Source organism: Stegastes partitus, unplaced genomic scaffold (assembly GCF_000690725.1).
Source record: "Stegastes partitus isolate 25-593 unplaced genomic scaffold, Stegastes_partitus-1.0.2 Scaffold124, whole genome shotgun sequence".
Classification (NCBI taxonomy): Eukaryota; Metazoa; Chordata; class Actinopteri; family Pomacentridae; genus Stegastes; species Stegastes partitus.
The window spans coordinates 396,952-416,488 of NW_007577855.1; the positions used below are offsets into that span (position 1 = coordinate 396,952).

The following is a 19,537-nucleotide window of genomic DNA, read 5'->3' on the forward strand; positions in this document are numbered from 1 at the left end:
TCTGCTCGCTTTGTCTGCATCGTCGCTGTCGACTGTCAATCAAGCCAGCCACGCCCCTTGCCCCGCAAAATTTTGATGATTTTTTAAAAATTCAGTTTTGATTTATTCTCAGATTGGCCACCTGATCTCTGGATTTGACCATGAAAACTAATAAGAAACAAATCCTGAGCTGCAGGAATGCGGTATTTCGTGATCTGTGTATGTCTATGGGAGCCAGGGCTTTTTGGAGCCAACAGCTAGTGGACGTAGTGATATTGCAGATTTCTGACACTTCCAGGTTCATTTTTCGGGGCCGGTTGCTACGTCCATCTTTTATACAGTCTATGGGTGAAGGTAGGGGACACATGGACAGGTCGCCAGTTTTGTTTGTTTTCGGACCTTGTGGGAGGAAGCCAGAGAACCCGGAGAGAACCCACGCTGCACGAGGAGAACATGCAAACTCCACGCAGAAAGATCCCGGGTGTCCTCACCAGGACGCGAACCGGAAACCTTCTTGCTGTGAGGCAACGATGCTAACCACCGAGCCACCTTGCAGTCCGGTTTCTAACTATTATCACCCAAATCTGTAGTTTCCCTTCAGCCCTATTATGTGTTTAGTGCTATAGAGCTCATCGGTTCAGTGTACAGTCCACAACTTGACTGTTCCGGTTCTGTCTTACCATTCTTACATCACTACAGGCCGCGTAGGAAGTCGCTGGTTTAACAACACTGATTGCAATTCTGCTCATCTGTTTTGGTTCTTAGCATTTCCTGATTTAAACTGTTTAAGGTGGTTTGGGTTGCTACAGCAGTAAAAGTCTGCTTTGGTTGAATGCATGAAAAATAATCTAATATAGTGTAATACAGTGTTTTATACACATTTTCCTGAATTGAGAACTTTTACCATCATAGTACATTTTCCTGACTAAACTTTAACATGTTCAGTGCAGGGCTGTCACAGTGTAGTATTTTAGTAAAGGATTTCATTCCTTTTCCACCCTTTTCCATTTCTAGTCTAACAAACCAAACTCCACCCACAGCCTGACTGCACATCCCCTTTAAGGAAGGTGGTGATATAAACTGTCGGGCTTGCTGTGGGAAGTCTCCCGCTGTGTGAGAGGAATATCACCACATTGCTGCCCACAGTAAACTGTTGCTTCTGAGGCAGAAAAGTCACTTTAGTCAGCAGCAGCAGCAGCAGATTCGCTGGAAGCCTGTGTGTTGTGTTTGTTGTCACAGAAGAAGAAGAAACAACGAGTTCCTGTTGATGTTACCACGGCGTCCTTCTGCATCTTCACATGGGAAACATGGATCAGCTAAATGTTAGCAGCACAAACACAGAGCGGGATGAAGTAATCAGCTGTTCTCTTTCCTGCTATATATTTTTGTGGGTACTTTGGCGAGGTTACAAGCGAGGTACACTGATTATAAATTAGGGTAATTTGCTTCGCAACCAATCAGCAGAAGAAAAATTAAACTCTCTCAAGGAGTCTTTCTAAGTTGAAACTGGTTCCCGATTAGGTGGACAGAAGTGACTCGTCAGTGAATCCCAATGCTGACTCATACTTGTTGTAAATAGGCCAGTGTTTGCAAGCATGTTCACCTCTCAACTTTACAACCTGATATATAACATGTTTTACAGCCGGCTGTGCTGCACCCAAGAGGCCAAGACATCAATAAACGTAGGCAGCAGTGTCAGTAGTTGTCAAAGACATTTTTAGAATGGAATGAAATCAACTCTGGTGTTTTTGTTTCCAGACTTGAATCACTTACAAAGGCTGAAGATGTTGCAGTCTGGCTGCACAAGGCTCATAGCAGCTCCGATTGTGACTCCCTGCTGTTTGAGTTTGAAGAAGACATTAGTGTTCAAACACACAACACAGGCAGGGGCTCCGGCACACACCTTCTCCGGCTGAATTCTTTCTCTGTTCTCACCTTCTGATCGTCTCACAGAAAAAAAACAAAAAAAAACACCCAACCTCTCCCATTACCGCTCTCAAAAACGAATATGTGTAATAGTGTCCTCTGGCCCCTTCTTCTTTGTTCGCTTCCTTTCCGAGTAGTCTCTCATGACCTCACATTGTACGGTAACGGAGCTTTCACAAGATTGTTTTCGCGGGAAAAAGACGACGCAGCGTTTCAACTTTTAACCTGCAGTGACACCGAATGTGTGCAAACTGAAAGGCGGCCAACCTTCCAACCTCCTTCGTGCCGTCGCTTATTATCTTCCACCTGTCTTCTTTTTTTCCTTTTAATTCGCTTCAATGGCTTTCGAAAGGGTGACGAAAGAGAATGTGGAGACTCAAATCAAGGTTAAACAGTGGCACAGCGTCTTAATTTTTTCATGTTTCTTCACGAGAACCGGCGTACGGGCAATCCATAGATCAATTCAGAGGTGACATAAAGGAATATGAGAGGGGCGACTTCATTCACAGGGCGAAGAAAAATGCAAGCTCATCAAGTTTGCTCGATCTCGCAGCAACACAAACCCAGACGAAGAAGCCTCATTGTGCCTCTGTAGAAGTCTAACGTCGGTTTTAAAGAGAGCGGATGAGGGGAACTGGGGTGACACGGGATGATAAGGCCTACTCAGTCATTCATCCCTCGCTAGCTGATAGATCAAGATATTACGTCAGGAAGGAGGCTTTCAAAAAAAGAGACACTTGAACGGGGAAAGTGAATAATGGATGAGGCCATGGCGAAGAAGAGAAGGCAAAAAGCAAAGCCCCCTCCTCCTCTTCCTCCCCAATGTAAATCCTATTAAGAGTGGTAGGATAGCAAAGACGGATTAGCTGACCCGGTCCACTCTGTCCAGACTGTTTCACACCGATAAAGTTAAAAAGAAAACACTGACGTTACATATATGTATATTTATGACACAGCAGACTGACGTTTCTCCAGAAAACCTAAAAATAAATCTGTCATAGAACCAAAACAGGTAAAGACTATAGTATTTACAGAAGACTCTAGAACGCCGTGTAAACTTTATTTTGCAATAACAGCCACAGCGTGTAAAGGCCTCGACCAGCCAACAACAACAACATGCTGTAAAGATTTCCTTTCCGACAATAAATGTTTTGCCCATTTCTGCAACGCATCGAAAAGAAAGACTTGTCAAAAAAACTCAAGGATTTCTCTTTCATGAACCCGCTCTCTCCTTCTGTCAGGAGGAATTCGTGGCATCTCGAAAATGTCACTCGTAGATAAAAAAAAATAAAAATCGGGCGAGTGCAAGGTGGCGGCTGTGGCAGGGGTTACCGCTGCTTTGATGTAAAGCCGTGTGAGATTGAGAGGCAGGTTGAGCGGTAGAGGAGGGAGAGGGGATGACCTGATGCCAACTGAAGGCTTCGCAACTTCACCTGGATGTCACACAAGCACCTGAGGGGGGAGGAAGTCGGGGAGTGTTGTCGGCCGGTCGGGCTTCCTCTCCATCGGTCATGCTTAGATCAAAGACAACGACTTCAATCTGGAAAAAAAAAGGCTACGCGAAGGTCAGACCGCACAACATCAGCCTGGTGATGGCCTGACCGGAGAACACGAGTATCAGGAACAAAAATGACCGTCTGGATTGCTCATCTTAACTCGCCTCGAAACAGACTTCTCTGCCTGTTCTTGGCTAGTTTGACGACTTGTGTGAAGCGATCCGTGACATTGTCTAGAAACACACGATTTCTACCAAGGAAGCAGACAGAACCTACCTTCACACTCCTGAGTAACAGCTTGAGGCTCACTTTTATTTTATTTAAAAACTGTCTTTACTTGTGTACACTTTGGTCGTTGGTACGATCATGTGGAAGGGTTGAGTGGCTCCATTCTGGGCACCAGTTACAGTCCACACAAGCTGTGCAACAAAGCAAGCCGGTCAAGGACGAGACTTTTATCCATGATTGCCCAAAGCTTTGGACGCATCTGAAGAGAAGCAGACAAGTCACACTTAAAGGCTTTTTTCCACCAAGTCGCACAGATGTTAGGGTCAGTAACAACTGGGAGTTTTGACAGAAGACAAAACCTGCGATTCAAGGAGGCAGAAAAAAGATGAACAAAAGCGGACGGTATAGTTTGGCTGAGATCCTGGACGGAGAGGCGTGTAGGACTGTAGAGCCAACAGAGCGGTGAAGGGAAACAATGCTAACTTTAGGTAAAGCTGTCTCCCTCAGTCGACTTAAGTTGCAGAAAGTGCTCACAAATATTAAACATCTTTATAGGAATTCCTGGCAGAGAGCCCATTAGAATCAAACGTCATACGGTTATTTTTTTTGCTGATTGTCCGCACACTGTTACCCAGGCGTGGTCCAGCTTGGTTTGATAAGTCTCGCCCAAATATTCACAACTGATCCAGCAGTTATGTGTAAAATCTGATAAATGCTCCTATTTAAAACAACATCCATCCATCATCTATACACCGCTTAATCCTCACGAGGGTCATGGGGGGCTGGAGCCTATCCCAGCTGACTCAGGGTGAAGGCAGAGGACACCCTGGACAGGTCACCAGTCTATCACAGGACTACACTTAGAGACAGACAACCAAGCACACTCACATTCACACCTACGGACAATTTAGAATCACCAATTAACCTCAACATGCTTTTGGACCGTGTGGGAGGAAGCCGGAGAACCTGGACGCGGGAGAACATGCAAACTCCACACAGAAAGATTCCCCCACCGGGACGCGAACCGGCGACCTTCTTGCTGCGAGGCAACAGTGCTAACCAACTGCGCCACCCTGCAGCCCCTTTAAAACAACAATACTGTGAAAAATAAGCCAATAAATTAGTTATTAAGCTTGAAATACAACATTTATAGTTCCCTTTCCAGCACTGTGTTACTAAAATTCTTTATTTGAAGCGGTTCTATTGGAGGATCGTCTGCTTCATGTCAACACCTCTTCACTGCGTAAAAGAATTTCCTCCTTCTTTCACGGTTTCTGTTAAAGAAACAACGTTTTAAACTCCTTTAGCAGCACTAAACCCGTCTTCATCCCACATCCTAATCTCTCCTGACAGTGTTTCTGACTGAAACCGAGGAGGTAGATGTGATATCACAGCGCTGATGTCCTGATGACTGACACCGATGAGGGAGACACCACATCAAGGTCCCGTCAGCCTCCCGTCTGTCACCCTACCTGTCAGCTGATTCATCTCATTTACTGACATTTGCTCTCCACCTCCCCCCTTCCCCATGTAGAACTTGAGCCAAAAAACTCGTGCAGAGCTATCAAACTCACTATTTCTGTCCCTGTTGATAAGAGGGCTCGCTCGCTTTACCACAGCCACTGACCCGATTTCAAAGCCTGTGCAGTTGGCTCCGGGGCCTGGAGATTTTTTTTCTTTCTCTCTCTCCACAGTCAAGCCTCCTGGGGCAGAAAGGCCAACCACTATCGACATTTAAAATCGAATAATACATACATAATTCCTTGGCACTTGTGCTGCACTGGCAAACCTGCTAACTCGCTGCTGTCCATAGGGTGAGACGCATGAGGTTTTAAACGCACGCGCTCCAAATCCCACTAATGGAGACGCCCGGAGTCAAATGTGCTAAAATGCACTCCCTCAACAAACAGGAGGAAATTTATGCCACTCGCTGACAATATGAAGTGCTAGTTTGTTGATTTTTCTCACCAGATGTATTAGAATGGCGTCTGAGAACTGCTGAGGCCTGAGGCGATAATGTAAGAGGCCTTTAATATCCCGTAATATGCCATGGCCCCGAGCCAGTGGCGGCAACGTTCAGCGCTGAAACCGGCAGGTCAAGAATAAAAAAAAAAAAACTCTCACTTGTAGCCAAAGCTGTTCGTTTTTCTAATGCTCGCGAGCACAAAAGCTGTCAGTTTAGCAACATGTGAGCCGATGGAGATTACACCAATCCGCTCTTTTCACCATCGCTTGTTTGTTTTTTTTATAGATATATCTCTTTTTTAAATAACTACTGTAGAAGTGTCCGAAAAGAAGAATTTGAATGTGCACAAATTCAGGTCGTCGCTGTGGTCCTCTGTTAGCCGGTGAGGAATGCTACTGATGTGGAGCCAGCGAGGCGAGAGGGAAACCAAGCAAGTTTAGCGAGGTCCCATTGGAGGGCGGATTAACATTACTGAGCTGCCTGCCTGTGTGTGTTCACAGTCTTGTGTTATGTAATGTTTCTTGGGTGAAGCTGCCGGACTGGTCACACTGCCTGTGCAGCAGGTGATCTGCGCAAACAAGGGTCGTAACACGTCTCGACTCTTTCTGCATGACAAACCACAGCTAATCCGCCTCTTTAAAGGAGTTATAAAACAGACAACATCATGCACATGAGCTGACACTGCACACTGATTTACCAGATTATTAATATTATCCAGGTTTTGCAGCGAATTATTTTTATATTTACTGGGTTTTGGTTCACACCTTGCAAGACAAGTTTAATTCTGTATTTTGGAGGCTTATTTTTTTATTTATTTAACCAGGTAGGTTAATTGAGAACAGGTTCTCATGTACAATAACGACCTGGCCAAGAGGCAGCACAGAGCAGAAAACACAATACATCCATAAGAAAACAATACACAAACAAAACGTGACAATAAAAGTCTTTGAAGATAAAATACACTAAAAGCAGGTACAGGACTCGATAAAAAGTTGCTTCACCATGTTTTTAAAAGAAGATCCAGATATAAATACACTGAGTTTGATTGTTTTTTGTAAGTGGTTCCAGTCGAGAGCTGCAGAAAACTGAAATGAATAGCGGCCAAAGACAGTGCGGGCTTTGGGGATGAGGCAGTGGATGCAAAGTGAGCGGCTGATGTGACGGGTGATGAGTAGTGAACACAGGTATGCCGGAGTTTGACCTATGATAGTCGTATAAATGAACAAATACCAATGGGTTTGCCTGCGGGAGTGAAGAGAGGGCCGGTTAACCAGGCTGTACAGAGTGCAGTGGTGAGTCATAAAGGGGGCACCAGTGACAAAACGGATGGCCGTGTGGTAGATGGTGTCCAGTTTATGGAGGAGGGATTTGGATGTGGATCTATAAAGTATGTCACCGTAGTCAAAAATCGGAAGTACTGGAGGCTGTGCTGAACTTTTCTGTAGTTTATGTTTTGCCCTCCTTCATTCACACATACAGCAAGTCAGCCGCAATTACACAGCCATGGTGGACGATCACATTCTAAAAACTGCTCAGGAACAGCTCAACAAACATGACAGAGGCCAAAGTGCTGACCCAGACACAAACCAGGATCCACTGTGGCAGACACCGCAACCCAACAGGTCAGAACTGTTCTGGCAGCACAAGAGAGCTCAACACAACACTAGGCAGGTGGGTTTCATGTTGTCCCTATATGTTAGTTTGCACAGATGGGACTCACAAAGACTAGCTGTCCCTCTGAGTCTAGTTAATGGGAATCCACTCCCAAAAAATAAAAATTAAATCCATCCATTCATTCTGTAAACTGCTTATCATATCCAAGCTTGCAAGCGGACTAAAATCTATCCCAGCATGCATTAAGCAAGCAGCAGACTGGTCTCCAGTCTATCACAGCATAGACAGATAATCATCCGCACAATTTGCAGACGCAAGCACGTCTCTGGAATGTAAACCATATCACAGCACCTACATGTCCAAGGTCAATAAACAGCCATATATATGCCCTTATTGTCTCAACATCCAATTAAAATGGATTTGCAGTTCAAAGAGGAATGTCTTACGAAGACATCTCGAGCAATAATGTGATTGGATTCAGGTTCGCTGCTCATATTTGCTTTTAATCTGAGGGTGTCTATGCATGCAGCTATACATACAAACACCTACACCTCATATCACTCAATAATTGCCCAAGTTGTTCCAACTGTGCTTACAAACCTTGAATTAGTCTTCGGTTATTGAGCGAAGTAAAAAAAAAAAAAAGGTGCAAAACAGCCATGTACTTGTTTGAAGAGTAACTCATTACACTTGTTCCCTGAGAATTTCAACACGTCTCCAGAGAATAGAAATCACGAGGGGAATAAAAATGAGACCAGAAAAATGTCACAACATCAGAGGGCTGTCAAAAAATGTGTCAAGAGAGGCAGGTAAAGAACAGGTTGTACAGAATAAAAATGGAGTTGCTGCAATGACGGGTAGTTCTCCCGAGGAGAACAAAAAAATATACGTTTTTAGGAGTATATGACAGGTATTATGTTGTTAAGTTTACTTTAACACAACGGGAATCTGATACAGTGAACAAAGTAAAGAGCTGATGTGTTGCATAAACTACTGTAGATGCTCGATCATTTATAACGGCAGCGCAAATGCAGCTAATTTGGGGGAAAATGTATTAAAAAACAGATTGTTGTGTAAGAAACAAGCAGAAGTAGGAGCTAAGAGGAGCTTTTTCCAGAGTACAATAAACAAATATACACAATTACAGAAAGGTGAGTAATTAAATTGAAATAAAATAAGAACAAAAAGTACAAAATACAAAGCGTCTGAGTGTATAAAGTGTCTATGTGTGTGTAATTAGTGCTATTTTACTAAATGATTACGCGATTGAATCATTTCTTTTAAACAAATTGCCAGAAATGTGGTTGTTCCCACTCCTCTAATGTGAAACTTTTCTCTTTGTCTCCATCTTACATCACAAATTAGATATCCTTTGGTACTGGACTGCTGATCAGACAGCACACAACATTGAAAGACGGCATCTTAGGGATTTAGGTACATGTTGGCAGCTTTTAGTGCCATTTCCTCACATTTTATAGATTTTAAAAAATAAATAAAGTGATAAATTAATGGAGAAAATAATCATAAGTAGCAGCTCCAATCAAAAGTCTGAGAAGGGTGAATGTGACCAGCAGGCCACGGTGCCGTTGGCTGAATGTGTGCGGCACAGACGTTGTTGACACCGTTAGGTTTCTGTCAGCTCATCATGACCTGTATCGTCCTACATCCCCGGCTGTAACCAGACAAAGCAAATCAAAGTCACTTTCCCGCTCCTCTCTCTCTCTCCCTCTGCTAAACTCAGCCACCACTCCATCTTATTTTCTGCCTGTCCTTCTGCACTGCCAAAGGACTTCTATTATCATCTGACAAATTATGTTTCAAAGGCACTAAAAAGGCACTTTTTTTGTGCCTTTTTGTTAAAAAAAAAAAAAAAAACTGTAAGAGTGAGCGGCCATGGAACTCGAAATATTTGAATAAATGAAAATACCAGACAGAGGATGTGTCTGAAAGGAGAGGTTAGACTGACATTTAGCTTTTATTTGGGGATTATTTAATGTTATTCTAGGGTTTATTAATGGAGCGTGAACTGCGGGGAAATGAGTGTCAGAGAATTGTTCAGTTTTGTTGTAATTAAACTAAACGTTTAAGGTCTAAACTAATTACAAAGTCATAGATGAGGACAGATTAGCTGCAGCTTCGAGTCAAGTGTGATGTGGATTGTTTACAAGACATCTCTGACATGGAAGAATCAAACACACGAGCTAATTTATGCCTCTGTTTTGTTTTCCTAATCGTTTTTTTCTTTGCACACAGATGAGGTCATCAGATATTTTAAACCAGGGGTGTCCAATCCTGGTCCTCGAGAGTCACAATCCTGCATGTTTTAGATGTTTCCCTCTTCCAACACACCTGATTCAAATGATCAGCTCATCATCAAGCTCTGCAGAAGTCTGATGACGATCCTGATCATTTGAATCAGGTGTGTTGGAAGAAGGAAACATCTAAAACATGCAGGACTGTGACAGGACCAGGATTGGAGACCCCTGTTCTAAACCCACAGAGGAGCATGTGTGGCTTCCATATTACAGCAATATAAGCATGAGCACGCTGCGTTACATGAATGAAATCAATTTGCTGGAACCGGGAAGAGCATTTCATTGCAAAAAAACATCTGACATGTTCCCTCCTCGTGTGAAAAAGCCAGCGATTTTTTAATTTTTTTTATTCCCCCCCCTCCATCTCTGCCTCATAGCAGCCGCGGAGGAAAGCCGGCTTTATGATACCGTGATTCACTGGCAGCCTAATGAGAGTCACAGCCGTAAGCTGTTTACGTTGCATAAAGGGTGCCTCTATTAGTGCTGCTGTCAGAGTGGGGGAGCTGGGCATCGGGTGGCAGTGAAGAGACAGTTAAGGTAATAACAGTATATTCATTTACTAACGGGACGGGAGGTTTCTCGGCTGGCGGCGCAGCGAGGCCCACAACGAACCAACGGCGCTGCAGGCAAACTCCAAAACCGACTGGGGAGAAGCAGGATGACACTTAGCAAATGTAATTAAACATTTGTCACAGTGGGTGCCGATCACAGCAGGTCTTCGTACTCGGTGTTTGTTGCGCACGCATACGTTCACATAATCAGCTAATGAAGAGGCCCGAGAAATTAAATGCGTTGAAGTAGTGGGGAGCATCTATTCCACTGGAGTTGAGCAATTCATTTAGATAGGTAAGCTATAGAGTCATGAGCATCACATCATCAGGTAAAGTTCTGCACCTGTCAAGAATATTTCGAAATAAATCTAAATGAAAAAGGAGCACCAGAGGTTTTATTGTGCCACACCTTGTGGCAGGAAGGAACTCATTGAAATGAAACAACATGGGAACTGCCCCGTAGTGCGCTTTGATTAATATGCGTTTGTTTCCATCTGTTTGAAACAAGAGGAAGAGGCGAGACACACACACACAGACAGAGAAATCAGTAAAATGCACTCCGATCCAATCCAACAAATGCATTCACCAATGACAAATGTTATTGGCTTCTGGTTCTCGGTGAGCATTAGCATCAGACTCGCGATGAAAGGAGAGGGAAAAAAAAAAGTCATCAGCTCAGTCGTGATGTGTCTGCCCTTCATTTCCTCTCAACACATCACGTCTAATCCTGGCTACCATCCAAGCGCAAGGTTGCGAGGTGAGCATCGTACATCAGAGACGGAGACAAAGACACAAAGAGAGAAGGATGTCTGCCGTTTCAACAGATTCTCCTTTTACACGCCACAGGAAGAGTCGGCGCGCACAAAGGGTCACTTCAGACCGAGCAGGTTTCAGCTCAGCTGCAGGTGCAAGAACGGCACTCGGAGCGCTGCGGCTCTTTGCAGATTCATCCAGTTCTGGGAGTTCTGGGGGGCCAGCGATGGAGAAACAAACTCACTCACTGGAAATACTGTACTCGTGAGAATGTATGAAGGGATGTTTGTGACTGAAATGAACGCTATCACTTGCCTACAGAGTGGACCACCGGGAGGATCAGCTGTAGTGAGCGTCACAAACAAGGCTGTCTTAATTCTGAAGTACATCATAGAACTGCATCCTTTACTGAATAGTGTTTTAAATGCAGCACGACTCTGCAGCACCTGACATTGGATCATAATGCCACTGTTGAAAGCAAATTTGTGCAACCTCAAAGTGCCAGGTGCAGTTAGACGTGGAGCATCAAATTTTCCTTTCTGCTGCTTGCGAATTCATTTCTGCAGTGAAAAACAGGATAGAAGCCTGACGTGAGACGAGCTGGGAAACTTTAACCAAGGCGCCCCTTTGGGTGTCTGCCCAAATTCATACTGACAAAAGCTGATCACAGCTCATAACAGCCAGCGTCAAGTATTTCAAAGAAAATCAAACAGGTTGGGGGAGATGGGGCATCTGGACAGCTGAGGGACTCTCCATTTGCACAGATTGAAACTGCAAGATTTTTCATTGCATATGGGGCCTATGGCAAAACAACTTCAGCAGGAAACTGGCCCTTGTCAACAGGAAAGGAGCGAGTCATCTCCAAATACCAAAATAATGATGAGAACACTTGATGTTTAGAAAGCTGCAGCGATCATCTAAAAGCCAATACCACCACAAACCAATCGGCCACAGCATCAAAACCGTCTGCCAAATATCATGTAGGTCTCCCTCATGTTGACAAAACAGCTCTGGACCATTGGGACATGGTCGTGTATCATCTTTGGATCAGGCTTGTTCTTACACATCCAGTAGATGCTCAATCAGAATGTCAGCTGGGGAGGCTGGAGGCTGGGTTAACATCTAGAGCTCTTGGTCGTGTTCCTCCAGTAAGTAGTGCTGTTCTGATGCCGAGTGTGCTTAATGTGGAACAGTTTCAGTCGGGATGTGCCAAAGTAACATCCACATAAATGGCAGGAACCAAGCAGAACATTGGTTTGTAACTAAAATGATCATTATCGTGCTCGTGGCTGATGTTGGAGTAAAACTATTGACTTTAGACATTCAAGAGTCTCTCCAGTTGTGACTCATTTTATACTTTTTTCTTACTGGAGAACTTGGTTTTGCTTTGAAAAATCTAATAAATTATTTATTTTTTTTAAGTATTTCTGATATCATATGGCATTACAGCTACTGACATATTCAAACAGCCGTGACTGTGCTGGCAAAACGTGACCCGCTTGTATCTTCCATTACTGAATTTATACATTTCTTTAAACAGTAAGAGATCCAACAAAATGAAAACAGTGGCCAAGACCTCAGAGGGTTAAGTTGGGTTGTTACTCACAGTTTCTTATCCCACTATTAAGCAAAATGGACAAACTCATCTACATTAAACACTATCATTTATTTATCTGCTCCATCTGGTAAACTCATGAATTAATTAAAGCCTGTCAAGCCGCCAAGAAAAATCTGGAAAACTTAGTAAAAAATTGTGACAAAGTTGTTTCTAGCAGTTACGTAAGTGATACTGACACACGGGTGTATTTGATGCATCTATTAGCCTAAACAAAGAGCACATTTATCATTGCGAAGGAAACAGCTGCAATAAACACCAGCGGACTCACCTTGGCGTTAGCTTTGGTCTTGCTGTTGTTGTCAGTTGTGGAATTAGCATCTTCATGAACTCTGTCCAAAAGCCAGAGGAGGAACTCGAGGGCATCGTGCTGCGAGTTTCCCCGAAACTGAGAGCCGTATTTGGCCACTATGCTCTGTTGGAGAGGAGAGACGACACAATTAGTCTGTCACTTTGGCTGAGTTTAAAAAGTTATTAAAGACCAACGTCTTTCCAATGAGATGGCGCTCGCACGGAACGCAGGAAGTCATCGTTTGTGAGTTAGGAGCTGGTTAAGGCTTGGAGTTCTCAGGAGAGAGACGGGAAAATGATGATGCATTTCTGTCTCATCACTTAGTGCAGAGTCATTTAAAAACATCTGTCAGACATTATTTGGCTATGATAAGATCAAGTAATACATTCATTTATAATTCTCTTTGGAGATTACACTCTGGGATAAACACAACCAGGAGACAAATCATCTTTTAAACAATATTAACTGTATTAGATCTACAGAAACAATTGTTCTCATTATTGATTAATCTGGCATTTATTTCATGAAAGAAATTAGTCATTTGGCTGATAAACTGTAAGAAGATTCGTCCTTAGCAGAAGACACAAGGAAAATTACTTTAATCCTTTTTTTAAAAAGCTATTAAGACTGAGATTGCTATTTCTGGCATTACACCAGCGTCAGTAAACAAAAGCACGCACACACATCAGCCTTTTGTGGTGCCCAATAACATTTTAGGAAAATGGTTCTGTGAACACAGTCGCACACTGCATCCCGAAGGATGACTCATGCAAAAGATGTACACACTATGACAGGTGTTACTAGGAGAAAAAAAACAGCCAATCTGTCTGATTCAATTATGAGAAAGGAGTTGGGAGTTTATGAGTCAGACAGCAAAAGACATACACAACTAATGACTGCATTAGCTCTAAACTGGGTGGCTATTGCTCTGCCTCTCTGCTGCTCTCTGTGTGTGACTGACAGGATCCAGGCTCTGCTCCGCTCATTAAAAATCACCACATCATACCTGCAGTATCCCAGTATCTAAATATAAACACAGGAGGGAGCACCCCACCACCCCTCCACCCCCTGCATGCTATATGACAGAGACAGCCCGCTAATGAGCTTCATCACTACGAGGGAGCGCTGACAGGGGATGAAGGGATGTGGGACAGATGGAGAGATGGGGAGAGGGGAGCAGTGGAGTAAGGGAGGGATGCTGGAGGAGTTTCAAAAGGCCGGTGAGTGTTCTTCTGTCTCTTTATCAAAAAGGACAGCGCAGTTGTGGCAGGCCGGAGAAATGACAAGTGAGAAAAGACGGGCGAGAAAAAAAAAAGCACCAGAGGACAAGAGATGGGAAAAGAGTTGCAAAGTTCCAGTAGCCGGGCTGAGTCAGGGCTCAGAGTCCTGCTGATTAAGAAGTCAGGACTTCCCTGAGAGGAAGGGATGACTTCTGCACCGGCCTCATCTCTGCTGTTTTCTCCCCTTCGCTTTTCTACCCGGTTGTGTGTGAGTCACAGCTGGTAGTTCTGCTCAGCTCTTTGATTTCCGTTTACAGTGTTGTCTCTCAGAGTGAAAATGTGCCACACAGCCTCAAAGGCACTTTGGCAAAGCAGCAAAGTTGGATTCCCAAGCATCAGCTCCTCGTTTTAAATTGATTTCTTATTAAAAGGAAGAAATGAAAAGAAAGGAAATTCTTGACACTGGCCTGAGACACAAAGAAACAAGAATAGCAGGTAGGTTGAGATATTGAGTTCCTCTGTAAACACCAGCAGCGCTCGAAGCTGACCTGAGCATCGCTCCGGTAGGATCTTAAGTGTTTGTTGAGTAAATACTTCAGAAGTAGTCAAGGAGAGGATAAAGGTGGGTGGAAGGGTCAGCCAGAGGAAGCGCTGAGCTTATTGTAAGATCTATTGATCAGTCTAGACCAAGAATCCGATTCTCAGCCCACACCTGACCAGGCCTCACTCGGTGTGGTGGGTCCAGGAAACCTTCCTCTTAAATGTCTTCAAGCAGTCCTGGTTTCATTTGAATAAAGACATTCATTTAGAAAATAATAGAGCATGTGAAACAATGTTCTGCTGCATCTGACATTTTTGAACAGTTGGCTAATAACCCTCTGCTGTTACAGCTTTTATATATATTACAGTCATAATTTCATCTATGATTATCAATTAGGAACTGCAGATATTAATATATCAGCCAATACCATTTACATACATTTTTTTTTTTTTGTTTTATTAACTTTCTAACAAAAAAACATCATCCTTGACACCACTAGACTCCGCACCACCATCTGCTCAGCATGTTCTCTGCTACATGTGCTGCAGACAGTGCTGAGTGAACCGTAAAGAGTTGAATCGAAGCTGCTCTGCTGGACAAACTGTGTAATGATAATGTTTATTTAATTATCTTCCCAAGCATCATTTCCAGCATTGCGACCTGTACAAAAAAGAAAAATGTATATTGGACTACCTGCATGATAATGCTGACATATCTATTGCACGACAATATTATATGACGATATCAGCCTACTGATAATGCTCTAGAACAGGGGTTTTCAACTGGTGGGTCGCAACCCAAAAGTGGATCGTGGACCTGTTCTGGGTGGGTCACGGACAGCTGGTCAAAATTAAATAATATATAATGTGTGTCTCAGGTTGGACTCTTTCTATTTTGAAAAAACTTTTATTTTGACAGGCACGGTAACCACAGTTTGTTCATTTTAAGTTTGTGTTAATGTTGGGATGCAAGATGGCAAAGCGCAAACATGACCCGGAGTATTTAAAATGTGGATTTTCATACTAGGGCTGGAGCCGAAACGCCAACTATTCGTTCGCTGTGCTGGAATCGGGATATCAATTTTGATCTCCAAATACTCACAAATACCAGGGTGAGACCAGTAGAGAACCCCTGCTCTAGAAAGAACTGATTGTATATTTGGGTTCAACTGAGTTTTGTTTATATTAATCCAATTTTTTTTAGGGGGGGTGCAATCAGAAGTCTTATGACTTAGCAAACCCAGTTACGGATCAGTGCACAGGAATACAAGGCCTAATTTGTAGGGGAGGCAATTTATTTTTATTAGATTTTCAGTCTTAGCAAAGGATCTACGACTGTCGGCTTCACAAACAAAGAAAAGAACAAAGAAGACAAAAAGGCATTAGAGAAAGATAACGGGATGATGAAAGACGGCCATAAACCTGTGCAGTCTCCCCAAGCGGGGGGTCGTGACCTCGCGGCGGTCAGCAGAGGCAGACGTCCGTTTGGCTGTTGTGTCTTGCTACCTTTGCTTCACCTCACACCATCAGACCCCCTCGTGCCCTCTCCCCACATCCATCCTCCCACAGCGTAAACAATGACGGATCCCAGTGCTGGCGGGACAGGAATTTACTATAAACATACATCAAGCAAATGACCCTCCTCTCTATTTCCACCAGCTCACCTCAGCCTGCCAAACAGGCCCGGATGGATTCCTCAGTGACAGACAGAGAGCGATACTGACAAATTATTACGAGGCATATCCTTAAGAGCAACAGAACACGCTCCTGTTTGTACACCCAATATCCCCCACCACCACCACCACCACCATCTCTCTACAGGTTTGGCTGGAATGACACCGGATAGAATCTCTCATTACTGGCTGCTCCGTTTGTTGTTTCATTTTTCAGCGGCCTGGTTCACCTTTGCTGTTGGAAGAGACCAGACAGGAGGCAGCTATCACTTCCAGCCTCCACTCCCTCTCTCTCCTCTCGTTCTCTGCTCCGTCTATCCTTTTCTCTCCGACACCTCCACACAACCTCGCCGTCCTCTCTTTCTATTATCTTTTGCTTTCCTCTCCATCATATAAGAACCATTTCCACCACTAATCAGGAGCAGCTGAGCTCCAACGAGCCCTGATAAACACACACACATCCAGAAATCAGCCTCTTTCAGTGGTGTAGAACCTTGTCCTTTCCCTCCCACCATCCTTCCAACTCAATTCATCCGCTCTCGCTCACTGGATTCACCTCCAGAACAGACGGGGATTTTTGATGACAAATATCATTCCTCTGAGAAGCTCGTCAAACCTCTGAGAAAAAAAAAAAAGGAGCAAGCAAGTCAAGACTGAGCAAAGCCTTCCTGTCCGTAGATGTCCCTGGCGTGGGATTTACAGGCGATCAGTAAAAAAAGAAAAAATAAGGAGGGATGAGATGCGATGAGAATAATCGCCTCTGAATGCTTTACAGCCCAGGAAAGGCTCCCTGGGCTCTGCTGAAACTGAGAAATTGATTCTTTGAGGATTCACAGCCGAGGCTGTAAATTCACTAGTTTGTGTGCAAACTGACAGCCTAAGAAGCCGCATCTGTCACACCATCAAACACCCGTGTGAACATATATGTCGTTTTCATGTGCTCACGACTCTATTCCTATGATCCGGTGATCAGACTCTTGCATCCCAGAATAGTAAAGATTGATTTAGTCCCATAGCGTTCAACACCGTGTCACTCCGTCCTGGTAAATAAATCACGGTGGGGACAATAAACCTGGTGGAAAACGGCCTCGTATTGCAGTGCTTACCGATACAGCGCAGACACACTTCTCCTTGTGTTTCTTTATTGTCTGTTGTCACAGCGGTGCAGGTATAATGGAGTGCGGCTCACTGAGTCGTGGGAATGCATGCTGCTTTCCAGCAGCATATGGTGGCTCTGTTACCTTACTTGTAAGTGGTCTAGCTGGTGTGTTATGAGGGCGAGATGAAGTGTTCGAAGCAATATCACTTCCCCCTTCGACAGCTGAGGTATCGACACAGGTCTGTTTTCCGAGCGTATGATACAAAAAATATAGATATTGTATGCTAAAAAAAAAACAACAGTGATAAAATGGCGTCATACTGTTCACTCTGCTAAAATCTTCCCCCCCAAAAAAAGTCTCCCATCTGCTCGGCTGAAAAACTGCTGCAATCAAACTAAAATGAGAGGCAGGCCCACTGTGTGTTTCTGTGCGGCTCAGCACAGGCGGTCCAGGTGGTGTACGTCCCCACCGCTCCGTGTGCGCTCAATGTATACATCTTGGGCGCCGAGAGCGGTTCTGGAAGGAGAGCGGAGACGAGACAAGGCAAACAAACCATCAGTCTCGCTGCCCCTGCTTCACTGTCACACACCTGTACTCCCCAAACAAACAAGACGACTTAAAAACACCGGGCTTCATCTTTTCCGACCGAGCTCCTCCGGTTCCGCAGAGCTGCATCCTGTCAAGCGTGAAAAGATGAGGCTCGTCTCTACAACTTTTTTTTTTTTTTTTAGTAGATACTGTGGTTGTTAATCCTTCAGGTCAGGAGTGCAACACTACAAAATGTAGACAACTTTTGGGCCCAACCGATTAAAGGATCCTTCGTCTCTGCAGATTTCGTCAAATGTGCGCTGAAGCTGCTGTGGCAAAGTTCTGGATGCAGCACGTCTATTAGGCTGATCATTTGTGAACATAGATGCATTTGGGATCACATGAAGATGAAGTTTTCCCCCCCGTGGCTATGTGAACCTCACAAGGGCGACTTTAAAACAAGTGATTCTAAGTCCAAACAACCACACAAGACAGCAACGAATGGGTTCTGCATCTGAACGCTCTCTGCAGGGACCTTCCTCGTCGAAGATTTCTGGGATTGATAAATGTATATTTATCTCCGCAGATGGTGGAACAGACCTTCTTGTTTAAATCCAACCATAACTCCAATAAGAATCTATTCTCCTGTAATCATTTACACCACGTAGCAACAACATTAAAACCACTGACAGGTGAAATGAATAACATTAATCATCTCATTACGGCGCAATGTGCTGGGAAACTTTTCGGTTCTGGCGTTCACTACTTTGACACTTCGCAAATACCTTAGTCTCGCTTAACCAGCCCTGGGTTCTGTAGTACATAATGATCTGGCTGCACCTCGTTATTATTCGAGTTTAGGAGGGAATACTGTGGTTTGTGTATATTTCTTTAAATCAATCACAGAGCTAAGTGAAGAGATGGGTGGAATTGCTTTGGTGGAACTTTTGACAGGACAAGCATTGTCAAAAACGGATAATTCACCGGATAAAGGTTGCCTCACTGCACGATCCAGATCCTCAGCAAAACTTTCAGCGTCGTAGGTTGTCATTCTTTGCCGTGATGAAGTGGATTATAAAAGAAGATCCGGTGAGTCATTGCTCCGGTGGCTTCCCCTCACAGGACAATGAGCCCCACACCGCATCGCAAAAAAAACTGCTCAGGAACACGACCAAGAGCCCAAAGCATCAAATCCTGCCTCCGAACTCGCCAGATCAAAATCTGACTGAGCATCTGGAGCATCTGCCAGACCGAGCTTAATCTGCCGAGGCCCGACTCTGCAACCCGCGGGACCCGAAGGACCCGATGCCAGACTCCACAGGACATCGCCAGATGTTGCTCGTCTGCGGCTCAGTGGATCAGAGCTGTTTTTACTGGCACAAGGGCGACACGCACAATATGAGACGGGTGGTTTTAATGTTGTGGCGAATTAAGTGTTGCTGAGACTTAAGTGAGCCGGTGATCAACATGATTTTCGTACAAAGACTGATTCTATATCGTGTGTTTGGGCCCATATCTTACATATCCAATCTGATTTGAGGCATCAGCGTCTTGTTTTCCAGGGTTGAAGATAAACCAAACATTTAAATGGTGGTTTAAGTCCCTGCTGTGTCTTCGTAAAAAGCCTGAGGGTTCTGGTATCTTCAGCTGAGACACTGACTTCTAGAGACAGGCTCCTCTTCATTACCTAATCTCAAACAACAAAAAGTTAGAAAAAGTACTGTAAGGGCAATTATCTTAG

At 44.1% G+C, this 19,537-nt stretch overlaps 1 protein-coding gene across 1 annotated transcript in view; it reads right to left on the reverse strand.

Moving 5' to 3' along the window:
- Nucleotides 1-19,537, reverse strand: part of usp43a (ubiquitin specific peptidase 43a) — a 159,807-nt gene that overhangs the window by 136,068 nt on the left and 4,202 nt on the right. The window contains exon 2 of the mRNA XM_008278480.1: nucleotides 12,715-12,858. Coding sequence (XP_008276702.1) covers nucleotides 12,715-12,858 — 144 coding nt within the window. The remainder of the gene's footprint in view (nucleotides 1-12,714; nucleotides 12,859-19,537) is intronic.